The sequence below is a fragment of the Electrona antarctica genome (genome assembly GCF_951216825.1).
Source record: "Electrona antarctica genome assembly, chromosome: 2".
Taxonomy (NCBI): Eukaryota; Metazoa; Chordata; class Actinopteri; order Myctophiformes; family Myctophidae; genus Electrona; species Electrona antarctica.
The window spans coordinates 8,930,889-8,948,283 of NC_136807.1; the positions used below are offsets into that span (position 1 = coordinate 8,930,889).

The 17,395-nt window shown below is 41.5% G+C and overlaps 1 protein-coding gene across 4 annotated transcripts in view; it reads left to right on the plus strand.

The window, feature by feature from the left end:
• Positions 1-2,245: 2,245 nt before the first annotated feature.
• LOC306943380 (plasma membrane calcium-transporting ATPase 3-like) overlaps positions 2,246-17,395 on the plus strand; it is a gene marked incomplete at its 5' end in the record, with an annotated part of 44,129 nt that continues 28,979 nt past the window's right edge. For all 4 annotated transcript variants that reach the window (XM_079529665.1, XM_079529667.1, XM_079529666.1 and 1 more), the window contains 5 exons: positions 2,246-2,462; positions 7,983-8,180; positions 11,432-11,689; positions 12,168-12,293; positions 16,144-16,269. In XM_079529665.1, the coding sequence (XP_079385791.1) occupies positions 2,246-2,462; positions 7,983-8,180; positions 11,432-11,689; positions 12,168-12,293; positions 16,144-16,269 (925 nt within the window). The remainder of the gene's footprint in view (positions 2,463-7,982; positions 8,181-11,431; positions 11,690-12,167; positions 12,294-16,143; positions 16,270-17,395) is intronic.

The following is a 17,395-nucleotide window of genomic DNA, read 5'->3' on the forward strand; positions in this document are numbered from 1 at the left end:
AGTGTCTGGTGCTTTGTCAGAGAACCTGCATGTCTGCCTGTGTCGGGCAGAAACCTTGAATCGTCATCTTTTGACCTTTTTATGTTTTATTTTTGTAAATGAATGCCCTAGGCCTATACTGTATAAAAAGGTCACACAAAGGTTGGTGAAAATAGAATATTTACAAGCTCACATCGTGTCGAGAGGTTGTAGATTGGTTATTTGCACTATTTTATTATTCAATCGTTTTTAAATAATAAAACAAAAGGTACATTCATACAAGGTTTCCACCTGACAGGGACGACATACATTTGAAAGTGTCATGGTTGGGCTTCGTTGTTTTTTTTTTGCATTGTTCTTTATTTTTCTGTTACCCTTTCTGCTATTTTTAGGGTGAGGGGTTTTCAGGGAGGTTTTGATCTGCGACTCAAACGACTCACACCAGCGTCGCTTCATCCAGAGAGAGTCTGGCTTCCTGAATCGATAATCTCCAAATCGATAGTGCCTCACATCAATAAATAATGTCCTTTTTTTCTCTTTTTCTTGATGGCGGTGAGAGGGTGTAATTTCAGTAAATGCCCTGCACCCCTTGTTTCAACATTCGATGCAGATGATATCATTGTGTTGATGACCTTTGCAAAAACTGACTTTCAATCTGCCATCTAACCTTAGTTAGTGACACCCTTGTATGTTTATGAAAAAAGGAACATTTGTTTCTTCTGTACACTGCAACATCCAGAGTGTCGATTTAACTTTGAAAGTGTAAACATCTACTTTTACACTCTAAGGCCTCACTCAGACCTTTGCAGCAGTGCTGCATGCTTGTTGTATGAATGCTGTGAGTGTCATGGCCGCCCGAATGCATTTCCAATGGAAGTCACATGGTTTGAGGACTACATTTTGGACTACAAGCTGTTGTATGGTTTTCGGCTGTGTTTCGACTGCGCCCCTCCCCCTCTTACAACACAAGTGTTGTGTCAGACCATGTGACTCCCATTGGAAATGCATTGGGGCAAGCTGTGTCACACCCTTTGTATACAGCAAGCATACAGCAATCTGTTGTAAAGGTCTGAGTGAGGCCTTAGAGTTACTTTGACCCGGGCCTCAGGCTTTTCAGTGTTCTATCAAGTTGGTGATTTAATCTTTAAGCTCTTTAAGACCTGGAACGCATCTGTGTCACCTTAGCTTTTAACCACTTTAACCATTATTTCTTAAATCTTGAAAATGTGTGCAAATCTTTGAATATAAATTCTTTCACAGCAAACATTTTTTAACTAAAATGTTGGCTTCTGCATGGGGGGGGGGGGGGGTCCCTGGAACGAAACATTTTGAGATGGGGGGTTGGCGGCCAAATACATAATAATTGTGGGCCTCCTTGACATGAAAAAGTTTGAAAACCACTGATATAGAAATGTAGGTTTTTCAGAAAACGGTGTAATGGGGTACACGGGTGACAAAATATTTTCTTTTCTCTGGTCCTATTTCTGTAGGTATCTTCATCTGCTACGGCTACCTCCTCTTCGTCACGTCCAGATTGCTTGGTCATCTAGTTAGAATTCCACACAGAACTTTGCAGTTCTAGTACCCATGGTCTGTACAGTACACTCAATAGCCAAAACAAGTCAGAGCTATAATATCCACATATGACTTCAGTTTAACATATCATATCCATTTTTAAAATGGCAATAAAGGTTAATAGAAATAGTAGTTAACAGTTTATTTTCATGGTCATCCTTGGTCTTAAATATAGACAAAAGGTATATGCATAATACACATTTTATTTAATTTGATGCCAAATACTTTGTCTATATATGTCTCAAACTATTGTCTCTTGACTATAAATCTGAGAGAAACTCCCAACTATTTTTAAATATCAAAAGCCATCAAAATAAAGTGTTAAACTTTTATTTTTTTAATCTTTTTTTATTCATGGTTTCTCTGACATACTTTAAAAATAAATCCAATTGAATGGTTCTGCCGTAGGCACACCATACATCTGACAAACATTATTCACAATCACTAACAAAGGATACATTCGTATATAATCAATACATTTTAAGACAGATATTTTTTATGTCTGCTTACTATGGAGAATCCAAGAAGGGGAAAAAGAGGGAACCAGATCAGGGAGCGTTAGAGCAGATATCGAATAGACAAGCATACCCTCTGCCCTACTCACCCCAGCACTGATCCAGGATCAGAACTGCCAGAGGGAAGAACCTATCCTTCAAGCCTAAATACTGTGCATACTGCCCTCCTGACTGCCATGGGAGAACACGCCAACAGTTCGGTGGACTTCCGCCCCAAGCAGCGAGCTAGTCAGGGAGCCATGGAGGTCAACAACGCTGGAGACTTTGGGGCGACCTTGGACGACCTGAGGGACCTCATGGAGCTGAGGGGTCCCGAAGCACTGCAAAAGATCCAGGAGCTGTACACGGACACAGAGGGTCTCTGCCACAGACTCAAGACCTCTCCAGCTGATGGTGAGTGCCTGATTTGTAAATCATGTTGGCGTATACCATGGGGGTCGAGTGCCGGAAATAGAGCGTCGCAGTCCCGTCCCCTTTCATGACGACGCCAGGCCCAGGAAATAATTCCCAATGCATTTTTCCCTGCATAGACATTTCAAAACGTATTTATTTAAAGACCTTATAAGCGTTGTACAAAGCCAACTCGAGTTGTGACAAATCATGACAACAAACACAATATATTTTGGACCAAACAAATAATTACAAAGAAGAAAACAAAAAAAGTCTTTCTAATTATTTGTTCGGCCCGGAAAATTGTGTTTGTTGTCATGATTTGTCACAACTCGAGTTGGCTTTGTACGAGGCTTAAAAGGTCTTTAAATAAATACTTTTTGAAATGTCTATGAGGAAAATGAACGCAGTAGATTTCATCTACTGCGACGCTCTATACTACTTGCTCACAACGCCCTGTGGCGTGACACGTTGTGAGCTTGTAGATCAGCGCGTGGTATTAGATATTACATTTTGTGTGGAAAAGTTGATGTATATTGTATATTATAATGGTGAATTGTGCTCTTGGAGGAACGCATCGTCCATGTGAGTGAGGTAGATAGATCTATGTTTGCCATGCCCTCATCACCCTTGAAAGCCCCGCCAAGCTTTTATGTTATGTTGCTAAGTTACGAAAGGCCCAGTGATCTAGTGGGTGTGAAGCAGAGAGAGAGAAAGACATCAACCCCCAGACATTAGCGCTCGCCACAGCAAACACCCACACAACAACACATCATTTAACTGAAGAGTATAAAAATGCACGTATTTCAAAAACTTTAAAGACAGATATGCACGTGGCTCTCCCCCCGCGCCCGCTAATGTGTTAAGTTTTCCTTTTTTTAAATCAGAGCAAAGCACCTTTGAAGTAAAATCAAAGAGGGGATATTATATTTGTCGCTGAACCTACGGGCTGTGATTGCATCTGTCAGCAGGGAGTGTTGGGCGGTAGGAGTAGCATGGTAGGATGTCCTCCCGGTGGGGACTCCTCACTGGAGTAGCATGGTAGGATGTCGTCCCGGTGGGGACTCTTCACTGTAGGAGTAGCATGGTAGGATGTCCTCCCGGTGGGGACTCCTCACTGGAGTAGCATGGTAGGATGTCCTCCCGGTGGGGACTCCTCGCTGGAGTAGCATGGTAGGATGTCCTCCCGGTGGGGACTCCTCACTGTAGGAGTAGCATGGTAGGATGTCCACCCGGTGGGGACTCCTCACTGACGGGTGAGCCAGGAGGATACAACACAAAAGAAATGTGTGGGGAGTCTGGGGACGAATGAATTGGCATAACGACTAAAAAGGGTTAAAAGGCCTGGGCCGTGGCTCAGCGGTCCAGGCACCTTGGCTGGCAATCCAGTCTGGCAGTGTGCAGCGGGTTCGACTCCCGATCCCAACGGCCTTCACTGCATGTCACCCCCCATCTCTCTCCCCGTTTCCTGTCAGCCTACTGTGATTCTATCCCTCTACAAAAAATAAAATAAAAATAAAGGCGAAAGCCACAAAAAATATCTTAAAAAAAGGGTTAAAAAAATATATTTTTAAGTGGTGATTTTCGTGAATGTTGCCATTGATTTGAATGACAGGTTCTGAGATGGCATGAACGGAATGTTTACTCCCATATGCAACAATGAGTCTTCCTAAATGCTACAGAACGTGCAAAGCTATTTTTATAGTTACGTGGGTATAATCCTGTGTTGGCTTGTTTTGAAAAGGTGGGGATTGTTGCATAACTTGTTATGTAAAGTGCCCCAAAAACCTCAGGATGTAACATTACCTGTAATTCTTTTCGAATGCAGTCACTGCCATGGCAACTAAGAGGAAGTGAGCTGGGCTTGTCCAGGATGTGTGCGTATACCATAGAAGTGTAATAGAGCACTTATGTGCTGCAACGTACATATGCACGAGAATAGCGACGTGAACACGTCGTAAATGAAGAGACTGGCCCCTCTGTTGTTATTGGACCAGTGTTGTTTTTGGCGGCACATTTTGATTTTAGTTTTAGTCATAGTCTCTTGAATAGCTTTCATTTAGTTTTAGTCACATTTTAGTCACCTGGAATGTTTTAGTGTTTAGTTTAGTTTTAGTCGACTAAATATCATACGATTTTAGTCGACTAAATCTATAGTTGATTTAGTCGACTAAAATGTATTTTGGCGGGCCTTGGTGCCATCGTAATGACTGATTTTACACTTGCTGAAAATAGCTGATCTACAAGCCCACAGATCGGCTATTTTCAGCATGCAACTAATTGTAAAATGACTTATACTGGATCTCTTCTCCACTAGTCCCTTCTTAACATTTTAGTCTAGTTTTTATTTGTTGACGAAATTGTCAGTATATTTAGTCTTAGTTTTAGTCACCATAGCTTAGTTCTCATTTAGTTTCCATTTAGTTTTCGTCAGTGAAAACAGGTAGTCGACGAACATTTTTCGTCTTGTTTTAGTCGACGAAAACAACACTGTATTGGACGAGGAGAGATGGAGGGAACAGAGAGTGATGGGGAGGTTGCCAGGACAGGAGCAGCAGGTTACGTTTGGCAGAAGGATGGGCTGCTGGGAGTGTTCGGCCGTCTGCGCTGGTGCGTGTGAGAGAGCACACGCCCTACAGGGAGGCAGACACACACTGTCTTTGCCATCTGTGCCACTCCGCACCCTGCACATCCACCTCACTCAACTGAGACGGGGGCCCCAGCGTCTGTGTCAGTGTTCTTAGACTGATATGTCAGCCTGTGGAGCTTCCAGGAGCCTATATACAGAAATCTGTATTCACAATTCAGCCGTTCTACGACAAGGTCAACCTTGATTAAAATGCTGTATGTCCACTAATGGGACTTAATTGGGGTTATCGTCAGAGTCAAAGGACAAATATGATAAACTGAGACATACCATTCAGCGTACTGCGTACAACACTGACATGTTTTTGTGCTCTTTTCCTAATCGTGTGTTGCATTGTTAAAGTGTCACACTCTACTGAACCTGTACAGTGAAAGTGAATTTGGTGGAATCATTTTTCATTGTAATTATTCTTTTATGACAATTTTTGTGATGAATATTTCATAGACATTTTACCACGAAGGCGCTCAAGTCATTCAGAAAGACTGGTGTCTTATAGTGCCTATAAGGTCTAGTGTCTGCAGTATTATGACCAAAACGTGTGAATAATGTGAATTCAATATTGGAAGCATATTTTTCAGTGTGTGAATATTTCAGAGCATACCTATTTACACGCACCTCGAAAGTGGGTGCAGGGCCAATAAGGGAATCATGGAAGGAGGTAGCAGGGCCCGCACACCATTCTTTTGGTAAAGAATAACTTTACAAACTTTACAAACGACAACGTTTCGATCTTAATAGATCTTCGTCAGGTCAGTATACCGTATACTGACCTGTATACGGTATACAGTAAAGGTGAAAACATCAAACATCACATATAAGGTGAGAAAAAGAGAAAAGAGAAATAAAAAGAGAGAAGGATCCGGGCACACAAGGTTAAAAAATGAGGAATGCCTTTATTGATTAAAAGGCAACTGCCAACATGTTTCGACCCAACAGGTCTTCATCAGGGCAAGAATGATGATTGAATTTGGTCTTGAATTGGTCTCACATTCTTCACTTAGATTTTCATAGTATGGGACATCAAGTTTCATCGTCGTATGCTGCAAATATAGTTTAACAAAAAAAAAAGAAAAAAACACTTGCTGATCTCAGTGTCACTGACACTGAGTGAGTATTATGAAATATTCCAGAATCAGTTTTGGAAATCCATTAAATGGTTTAGAATCATTCAGTTCTGTTTCAGATAAAATTTAACTTACTTAGTTTATGAAATTTAAAAAAAATGGATATTGAACAGTTGCTACAGTCAGAGGTGGTCACATGTTGTGACTAGAAGGCATCACGTCAATTTATTATTATACTGTACCAGTATGTGTGATTTCACAGATTATTTTCTACTTCATCCTCAAATTGAAGGCCATGCATTGAAAGAGGATACACCTACAAGCTGTGAGCTTGTAGATCTGCTATTTTTCAATAGCTAAATTATAACATAATGTTTAAAACACCAAAAGGGGTTCACAATCAGTGCCGGGATTCCTTCAAAATAGAAGCTCTGGGGTGCCGGAAAGACATGGCCGCTTTTACTCTGTTGAGAACTGTAGTTTTCGCCGGCTGCCAGGCGCGGCTGCACAAATAACTTTGGGGCAGGCCCAGGTTTCCTTTGGCTCATGACGCATCTCCCAATATAGGCCACGCCCATTTGTGGCAGGATAGATTTTCCGCCATTTCGCATTGTCTTCTAAATCTAAATCTCACAAAAATAAGTAAAAACTAAAAGCTGGAAAGCCAATAGTCCAGTTCATAAGCCTAGCGGCTGGCGGTGGAGTTAAAGACCCTGATTGTTGTTGGTACAAAAGTGTTCTTGAATCGTTTGTTCTTATACACGTCAAATAATGGAACAGATCCTTGCGACCACTTTTCTGGTCTGCCAAGATTTTGTGGAGAGGATGACTCACATTGTCCATTATGGCCCGCATCTTATTATGTGTGCGTCTCTCCACAACAGACTCCATGAGTCCGGCCTCTGTACAGAACATGGTCAAGCTGTTGAAGCTTCCGCACCACAAATCAATGCTAAAACCAATATGAATGAGTCATAAAGTATATTAATGTGAAATATTCACCAGTGAGTGTATTTTTCGTTATTGTTTATTTGCCATACCATCAGTGTGAAAGTATACAGCTTGGGCTGATACAGATCCTCGGTATAGGATATTCTCGGGCAACAATGAATTGTTGATGGTGTGTGACAATCTATATATTTTATTTCATTCAGAGACATTAGAGCACGAAGAAGAGCAGATTTACAAGCTCACAGCGCGTCACATTGTGATGCATTGTGAGCTTGTAGGCCTCTATTTCTGGCCCCAATCGGGCATAGCAGTGGCGGCGATTTTGTGGTTCCACCGATCCAAAGGCCGTTCATTTTTCCCCAAAAAATGAAAACCACAAAACAAAGGCTAGCCTATTTATTAAACATATAGTATATCTGTCAAAAGACGATCTTGGTGGCAAGTGAGTTAATTTTAAAACATAGAAAATATATATACAATATATTGTCCCTTCATTGTCTCTATCCAATTCAATACAAAAAATCACCCCCATGTAAAGTGAGGGGCGCTCTTGATCGTACATCATCCACAGACTGCACCCCTTGTGGTGGGGCGAACGGTGGTGGGGCGAACGGTTCTCGAGTTACGTGAATTAAAGACGTACACACACACACACACAGAGACTTGGGACACACATACACACAGATATTGAGGATAAAAAGTGAGGTCCAGAATAGTGACGACGCCAAAAGTGATTGGCCGGAAAGACATTTGTGATGATTTGATTGGCTGAGCACGGAATGTAATGTATGATGATAAATTATGTATGATGATAAGAGCGCCCTTTCCTATTATTTAAATTTGTATTTCTTCTCCAACAAGGCCTCTCCGACAATATTGCCGAACTGGAGAAACGCACGCAGGTGTTTGGACAGAACTTCATTCCACCAAAGAAGCCCAAGTCCTTCCTGGAGCTGGTGTGGGAGGCTCTGCAGGACGTGACGCTCATCATCCTGGAGATCGCGGCCATCATCTCCCTCGGCCTCTCCTTCTATCAGCCGCCAGGCGAAGAGAGCGATTGTAAGTCTGTCACGTCAACATTTATTTAATCATTAACCCATGCATTTAGACCTGAGGACGATTCTACAAATGCCTTCTAAATCCTGACAGTTTTCTGAAAAACGTTCCTCTGAAAGAATATATAATCGCATTGCGGGTGATTTGAGTAGGCGCTTTCCGCTGTCCCTAAACCTCTGTGGGCAAGATAGCAATCCTAAGGAAAGCGTGTCAACACGCCCACGAACACACCTCCACCCGCAAATAGAAGAGTCGGCAAAATGTACAGTTGGTTTGCGTGGCCACAAGATGCCGTTTACGGATAGTGGAAGGTTCTAAACCCGCGATATGCGGGTAAGGCATGGCATACGTTAGGGCCCTTTAACCCATTTTGACCTGAGATCAGATTCTAAAAATATCTTCTACATCCTGACAGCTTTCTGAAAAAGCTATGTTTCTATGTCAGTGGTTCTTCGATTTTTCAAAAATAGCAGACCTACAAGCTCGTAGCGCGCCACTCGGTGGCGCACTATGAGCTTGTAGATCTGCTATTTTTCAATAGCTAACACCAAAAGGGGTTCCCGCCCCAAAATGGGTTAACGGAAGTGGGGAAATTGATACATTTCTACACATTTTCAGACGGGTAAGCGGAAGCTTTTGAAAACTGCTTGGGTTATCCGCAAAATGGCTACGTTGCCCCACGTAGCTTCATAAACATTAAATTTGGATGCAGTGTGCACTTTTCAGGGAAGAAGAGCACATACAATTACATGAAATGCATCCATAATATATGAAGTGCAAACGTCCATGCAAATGGAAGAATGCCAAATATACAACATTAATGCAAACTTATATGACTGGAAAAATACCCAACGACATCGCAACATCGTGCCTTCTGGTGAAAAACAAAATGTGTGAATATAAAGTTATGTGTGCATTTCAAAGGGACGTGTGGCACAACATTGAGCCTAGAATAAGAAATACCTTTCAACTGCAGATCCCCTCAGAACTCAACTTTCGCAGATCTAGACCAGGGGGGCAGAGAAGCCAATAGTGTCTGAAGCCAGTAGGAAATCCTGACTTCCTGAAAGTTCATATAATGGCCTGTTGTGGTGCCAAAAAACCCCATAGCTCCATAGAGGTCCATGTATTTGGGCCCAACTTCACCTAGACTGTATTACCTTAATAAACATGGTCATGAATACTTTCTGCTTCCAGTCACTAGTTTAAAGTCTCATTTCTCATGTCATAATATTCTTTTTGGAAAATGATGGTCCCATTTATAAAGAAATGACCATAAAGTCAAGTATGTTCTGAGGGGCGTGGCTACCTTTACAGTCTATGATCGGGATCCACCCCCCGCTCGAGTCAAAATAAAAACCAACGAAGAAGAAGGGGGGAAGTCCCGCCTCGTTGTCTGGGCCAGCCAATGGCCAGCTAGGCCCAAACGGATCTAGAAAGATGGCGATTTACAATTCAAGGACTGACAGGCTTCATCTTACGTCCATATCAGACCCGGAGAACGCTTTGTCCATATTTTTTTACAGTCTATGATCTAGACTAGACATAAATCTATCCCTGATAATGTGTCTCCTTGCGTTTTCATTACTCTGCTTAATGTTGTAGCACTACAGTACTTCCAGTTTACAGGAACGTGCGTCTCGTTCCTTAGATGGGTCGATACATCTTTCTCAAGTGGAATGCATTTTTAAAGACATGCTATTACTGTTCACTTTATGTCCATGATGATGGCATCTTTTTCAAAAAGTGTAGTACTTCACATGTCAGTTTCAAGTTCAAGTTTATTGGTCATTTAAAATAAACACACCTTATACAATGTATTCAGGGTATTTTTTGTTGACCAAAAGGAAGTGTTTGGCAGAAGCCTCAGCTTATAATGCCAGCCCTTTTAATATTCAGCATAGCTATAAAAGGATGAAAAATACAAACAAAAAAACAAAAACAAGACAAAAACAAAACAAGCATAACAAAACAAAAACAAGACAAAACAAAAACAAAACATACAAACAAAAAACGAAAAAGGACAAAGAAAAAATAAATAATAATAATAATCAGTGACTAGGTCTGAGACAAAATAACTGTATTCGAAGATATTTAATTACTCTGCAGAAAGCATAACATTGTAAATAACACAATACTTCATTAATTAAAGAGAGACTGGCTTTTCTCAATAGTGACTTTTCGCTGGACAGAGCAAGCACTATAACCCTAAACATCAAGTTGTAAATCAATCATATTTACTACAGTATGTGACAGTGTCCGTAAAGTGGTGACTGATGATGAAAGCAGCTGAAGTTCAAATTAGTTCAAGTTTAAATTTGACAGCTTCACATCTGCTATTGTTTGTTCAAAAGGGATGTTTTTTCCCCTCTATTTTTTTCATAACCAACAACAACAACATTAATGGAGTTAAGTTTCAAAGCTGCCCGAGATACTAAACCAGTATCGCACAGCTCATGTTATTTCCGCAGGGAAAATGTGAGACTGCCGACCGGTAGAAGAGACTGTTCCATTTTACAGCCCTCTGGAGACAACTGCAGAGATAATGTCATTTTTCCTTTTCATATAAGTAACTGAAGTCATTGACTGAAACCAAAATCCTATTTTTAGCAGAGAGGGAGTGCCGCTCCCTTCCGCTCCCACCCAAACAACCCTGCCTATCAGAAAACAGTCTCAAAATGTTGATGGGCCATGATAAACTTCTTGAGACAGCTTCCATCTGCCTTGGCATAGACGGTGCTGTTGAAGTTTGGCGACAAGAAAGCCATTGAACACAGTTAATATGTGTACATTAATTAATTAATGTGTGTGTGTGTGTGTGTGTGTGTGTGTGTGTGTGTGTGTGTGTGTGTGTGTGTGTGCGTGCGTGCGTGCGTGCGTGCGTGCGTGCGTGCGTGCGTGCTTGCGTTGAACACATTTTCTTAAGCTGAGAGAGACCACTCTCACCACAACAGAAATGCTTAATAAGGATGACCAATGGTTTTGTAGCCTATGAACCTTACCATAAGAGGTTCTGGGGAGCTGTCCCAAGTTAGAAAAATCCAAATCACCACCAAAACGGCCGGAATGAGTCCTGCTTCAATTCAGTTAGCCTATATCTTCAATACCGGATATTAACTGTCTAAAGAGAACATTTAGGGAGGTATTTATATTTTTTAAAAAAGAAAGAAAAAAGGCTGACTTTGAATATGTCACAAATAATAATTTGTGTTTTTATCCTTACTCCCTGCCTGCAACCCTCAACCTCGGGCCAGTGTGTGGAGAGGTGGAGTCTGGAGGCGAGGACGAGGGCGAGGCGGAGGCCGGCTGGATCGAAGGGGCGGCCATTTTGCTGTCGGTCATTTGCGTGGTGCTGGTGACGGCCTTCAATGACTGGAGTAAAGAGAAGCAGTTCCGCGGGCTCCAGAACCGCATCGAGCAGGAGCAGCGCTTCGCCGTGGTGCGTAATGGCACGGTCATCCAGATCCCCGTGGCCGACCTGGTGGTGGGCGACGTGGCCCAAGTCAAATATGGTCAGTGTCAAATAAATACTCCCAGTTTCATTCATTTAGAGAACATGAATGAACATTAATACAACAACAAAAATATCAATGTAAATGCACTAGGGTTAGCGAAATGATATTGACTGATCGCTGAGCCTCAAAAGCGGAGACTTGTGAAAAGGAGGTATTTAAACACGGGGAGCTTCAATGATGTGTTCTCTAGAAAAAGGGAGGGCTTTAAAGTTAGGTTCTGTAGCCGGGGCACGCACGCACGCACGCACGCATGCACGCACGCACGCACGCACGCACGCACGCACGCACGCACGCACGCACGCACGCACGCACGCACGCACGCACGCACGCACGCAATTAATGGTTAAACATTGGCTTGATAATCCTCCATGTTTTTTGCAGATGCACTGCAAAGTTTCAGTACAATGTCGGTCGTTCCGTTCTGTGCCATACATGATCCCGCTCCGATATTGTGTCTCCTGCCTCCACCTCCCAGGCGACCTGCTGCCCGCTGACGGAATACTGATCCAGGGAAACGACCTCAAGATCGATGAGAGCTCGCTGACAGGGGAGTCGGACCAAGTCAGCAAATCTGTGGACAAAGACCCCATGTTGTTGTCTGGTGAGTTGCTGTGGATACCCTAATCATGTTACAGCCTGGTACCCCACTGGTGCCACCAGGTCTGTTGTGGCTGGGGGGAAGTATATCAAATATTTCTGGACGTTGTGCATATGACATGGCCGTGTTCCATATACAGTAGATAATGCTTCAGGGTGCTTGTATATTGACTTGCAGTGTAAATATTGATATCAACCGACCGTCTACGCACCTGTTTGTACATTCTGTCGCTATATGAATGCGCGCTCATTGCGTGACGTCAGTGTCCGATGAGAGTGTGCGCCTTTGCGGGTGCCGTGGCACGCACGCACACACACACACACACACACACACACACACACACACACACACACACACACACACACACACACACACACACACACAGGCACGTGTGCTTGTGTGTGTGTGCACGGAGGTATGGGAAATCTCATTGGCTGTCTTGAGAGAAGCAGCGGGGCTGACAGAGCTAATAGGATTGCGGGTCCTGCTCGGCTTCCTGAGTAGCACCAGGTCACGCGTCCATTAGACTCAATCTCAGCGTAATCATCCAACGACACAGAACAGGACACAGACACACCTACACAGTCAAACCCTTAGTGTTCATTTAACTCCCAATGAGTGTACAAATGAAACCAAATGGACCTGTTATAGGGTGAAAAATACATTTTCAAGTCAGGATACCAATTGTATCCAATCAGGAGAGAATACCCAACACAGATCATTCAACAGCTTCAATTTTATAGTCTTCCAGTTCCAATTTGTCCGTCAATTCAGATTTCCCTTGCTTATTCTAAATATTGGGTGTAGTATGAGTTGCCTGTCTGTCTGTCTCCCCTGATAAAATTGGTATCCCGACCTGAAAATGTCTGTTCTGTTTATGTCTGTTCTGTTTACCCATTTAGGCCTGATCTCGAAATTTAAAAAAAATCTTCTAAATCCTCCAGTTTTCTGAAATAAATATTTTCACGATTTTTCAAAAAATAGCAGACCTACAAGCTCGTAGCGCGCCACTCGGTGGCGCGCTATGAGCTTTTAGATCTGCTATATTTCAATAGCTAAATTATAACATAATGTTTAAAACACCAAAAGGGGTTCCCGCCCAAAATGGGTGAGAGACGAGAAGTCCCCCTGTTGCTAAACAAACATAATAGCTTATTAATACTTCTTATACACCCCCTTTAAATGACTACTTTGCAATACTTTACTTTGTACTAGTGGTCTGTTATCCTGTGATAACATGTGGTGACCTACAGGTTGAGACACATTGCTCCAGAGTGCTGTTTGGAGGATCCTGAGCGGGAGGCGCTCCTCCCTGTGTGTGATGGAGTGCTGTAATTAATGGGAATATAATGGAGGTCTGTTGTGTGTGGCTCTAATTGGATCTCTTCCCCCGGTGGGAGAAAAACACAGGAAGGTGACCAAAGTATTTATGAGTTCCAGCGACGCAGCGGTGCAGTGCAACCGAAGGTTAACCCACTTTGGGCGGGAACCTTTTGGTGTTAGCATTATGTTATGCTTTAGCTATTGAAAAATAGCAGATCTACAAGCTCATAGCGTGCCACCGAGTGGCGCGCTATGAGCTTGTAGGTCTGCTATTTTTGAAAAATTGAAGAACCACTGACAGAAACATTGCTATTTCAGAAAACTGTCATTTTCAAACAGACATTTTTAGAATCTGATCTCAGGACAAAATGGGTTAAGAAGCAACAACAACAAACACGAAACAGAAGCACCCTAGTATAGTTCATTCAAACGGTTATGAGCTTAAAACCTAATTGTAACGTCCTGGTTTTCGAATCTGGCCCGAGATCAGTTCACATGTCGTCCATGCTCGCTCTTCTTCCTGTCTCCCTCCACTGTTCTATCTTTAGCAAAGAAGAAACTTATTTTAAAATAATCGTGGCCAACTGGTGCCTAAAGCTAAATTGGTTTATAGTTGTTGCGGCTCCACTTTGAGTGCTGTAGTATCTATATTTATGTATGGTAGTAGTTAGTAGTCACGGACAAAGTCAGAGAGAGAAGGATGAGGCTGGCAGAGCACTGCCAAGCAAAAACCACAAGCATCGGTGAAAGAAGTGGCGAGTAGTGTCAGAGCAAGTGCCTCTGTGTCACTTGTTTAAACGTAGTGAGAACGCACAATGCTTCATCTAAATAAAGGAGTTATATTTTGATACATTATAACATGTTGTAGTCACAATACTTATTTGTTGGCATTTTGAGATGAACCATATCGTGGTATAGGAACTGCTGTTGATATTAAGCAATGGCTTTGTGGTTTGTGGGGCTTTTCTATTCCTCTCTTTCCTCATTATGGGTGGAAATGCAACAAGGGCATGTCTTTCTAACACACACATCACCTTGTTGAAACCCATCATAACACAAGCCTCGCCTCTCATTTAAAAAGAATAGCGCTCCCATGGGAATATGATTCCTCAAGAGCTATGCTTAATATCCACCATGTTCTTCCGGACAAATAATAGGATTAAGTGTTACACCAAAACAGTTAAATAATGTCACATTTTGTAAATGTTTTTCTTTTTCAATGCTATTATTAAGGGATATCAGTTCCAGCCATGAGGATTGTACCACCCACTGTAGTGTACAGCAATCACAGCTACAATGACTCTTTATGGTTATACATCACACCATAGACGAAAATAAATATATGATAAAGGTGTTACAGTTTTTTATTTTACTTTTATTCTTTTCATCTTTTCCTTTTTTTCTTCTTTAATCAAATTGAAGATTTTGCTATGTGGATGGGGGCTTGCTGTGTACACTGCAGTATATATTGAATACAATTGAAAATTTATTATATTTCTTAGCAAACAAATGTAGTACATACATGGTTTGGAATTGGCAGTAGGCTACTTTACAAGTTTATATTGGGGTTAGGTCTAATTTATACTTAGTTGCACGACCGGGTCCGTCTGTTAATAACCTATTATTTTAGTGTTTCAGTATTTATTATTTATTATTTATTATTTATTATTTATTATTTATTATTTATTATTTATTTATTTATTTATTTATTTATTTATTTATTTGTTATTTATTTTTTATTTATTTGTATTTATTTATTTGTATTTATTTATTTGTATTTATTTATTTATTTATTTATTTATTTATTTATTTATTTATTTATTTATTTATATTTATTTATGTTTATTTGTAGAGCGACAGGATATACTGTAATGCATTTTAAATTTGGTTTAAAATGAAGAAACAAACATGTCGTGTTTTGATTTTCAGTTGCAAGACGACTCTTTCATTGATCTGAAGCAATCTTAACACTTCATAGCATCCTTTAAACAACACTATTATATGGATGCATACACGCGTGAAGACAGAAAAAGAAAAACATGCGTGACCTGAATTTCATCAATGCCTTTTCAGACTCCAATTGGGATCAAATGCTCAAAGTTCTTGCCTTAAGCTTCAATATGGAACTTATTTGAATGTATACATCTTTATTTAAATCAATCTGTATGGCAGAGTATGTTAATACAATCTGCAGTGGTCGGAGGTGGTCTCCTTACTCTTTCATTGAGACATTCTATAGACGCTGGTTCTGTGTTGGACAAGTAATACTGCCTTAGGCACCAATGGCCAAGCAGGGATTTTCCCTCTTGGAAAAGCAATGGATGTTTGGTCTCCCAAGAGTGAGACCCAGGTACGAACTTTGTTTGTAACAGTTGCAATTACCTTGGACATAAAACCTACAGATCACAGCTTTAAAGCTGGGAGTTCTTGACAATCTTCATTTCCATATCTCCGTGTGTGTGTGTGTGCGTGCGTGCGTGCGTGCGTGCGTGCGTGCGTGCGTGCGTGCGTGCGTGCGTGCGCACATTAGGAACCCATGTGATGGAAGGATCAGGGAAGATGCTTGTAACGGCTGTTGGGGTCAACTCGCAGACTGGGATCATCTTCACACTGCTGGGGGCCGGAGACATGGAGGAGGAGAAGAAAGACAAGAAAGGTAGAGTGTCGTCCCTATTTTAACGGTTCCGGATCCTTCCCGGATCCCTCTTAACGGTTCCGGTTCCTAACGGTTCCCTTAACGGATCCTAATATTATTTTCTACCCCTTTTTTCTGACATAGATTATGCTTATATTATAACTAACCTAACCAAGTACATAATAAACACAAATTAATTAATTCAATTATTGAAAATGCACTTTACAATTATGAGGTGGCACTATTATTTAAACTTCACCACCACCACCACCACCAGCAGCTAGCCACCACAACAATATCATTGTTGCAATTTGTACTGTATATTGCAATTTGTACTGTATATTAAATATACAGTACACATTGCAATAATTATATTGTTGTGATGACAAATGTTGTCTTTAATGTTCAGATTAATTTAATATGAAGGACCCCTTACCCTAATGGAAACAAGCCATAGTGCTTTCTTGGATTATAAAATCCTCTTAGCAGACCTTGTATTGAACTTACTGTCCTGTGCTTTTTTCTGCAAACTGTTTATAAAGTAATCAATCTATATGCACCTAAACGCTGGGCTCTCAACAGTCACGCGATTAATTTAGAGCCAAATCAAAAGCAGTTGAGTTGCTTATAAGTTGTACAAAATAAGTGCAGACAAATTGATTTGGCTCTATAGTTAACGTGATTCATAAAATATCAGACAGAAAGACGTCGAGTCATTGGCGTTCACCATTAACAACAGTTGTACAATACGCCGCGGCCTAATGAAAAGCTGTGTAGATGTTAGTAGTTTTTATTTTCTATTACGTTACTAGCCTGGGGAAAGTAAACCAGCCTTGCATCAGATCGTCCCCCGCCGGCTGTGGTGGAGCTGCGGGAGAGCGGGCACGGCTTTCCGCATGGCTCACAAACGCGATGTGCCTAGATTATTCTCGTGAGTTGTGGACTCGTGTAGGCATATTGATTTTGAGATGTTTCCTCAATGTGGACGTGGTACAAGTTGCAACAACCTTTGCAGAGGGAACTATAGCATCGCATTTATTGCACTTTGTGTGCTCACTGCTCAGCCTCAGTCATTTCCCTCTCTGTTAACCACACTTTGGAGATCTGTGCGACATACTGTCCCAGTCCCACTCGCTCTGTAGGTGGG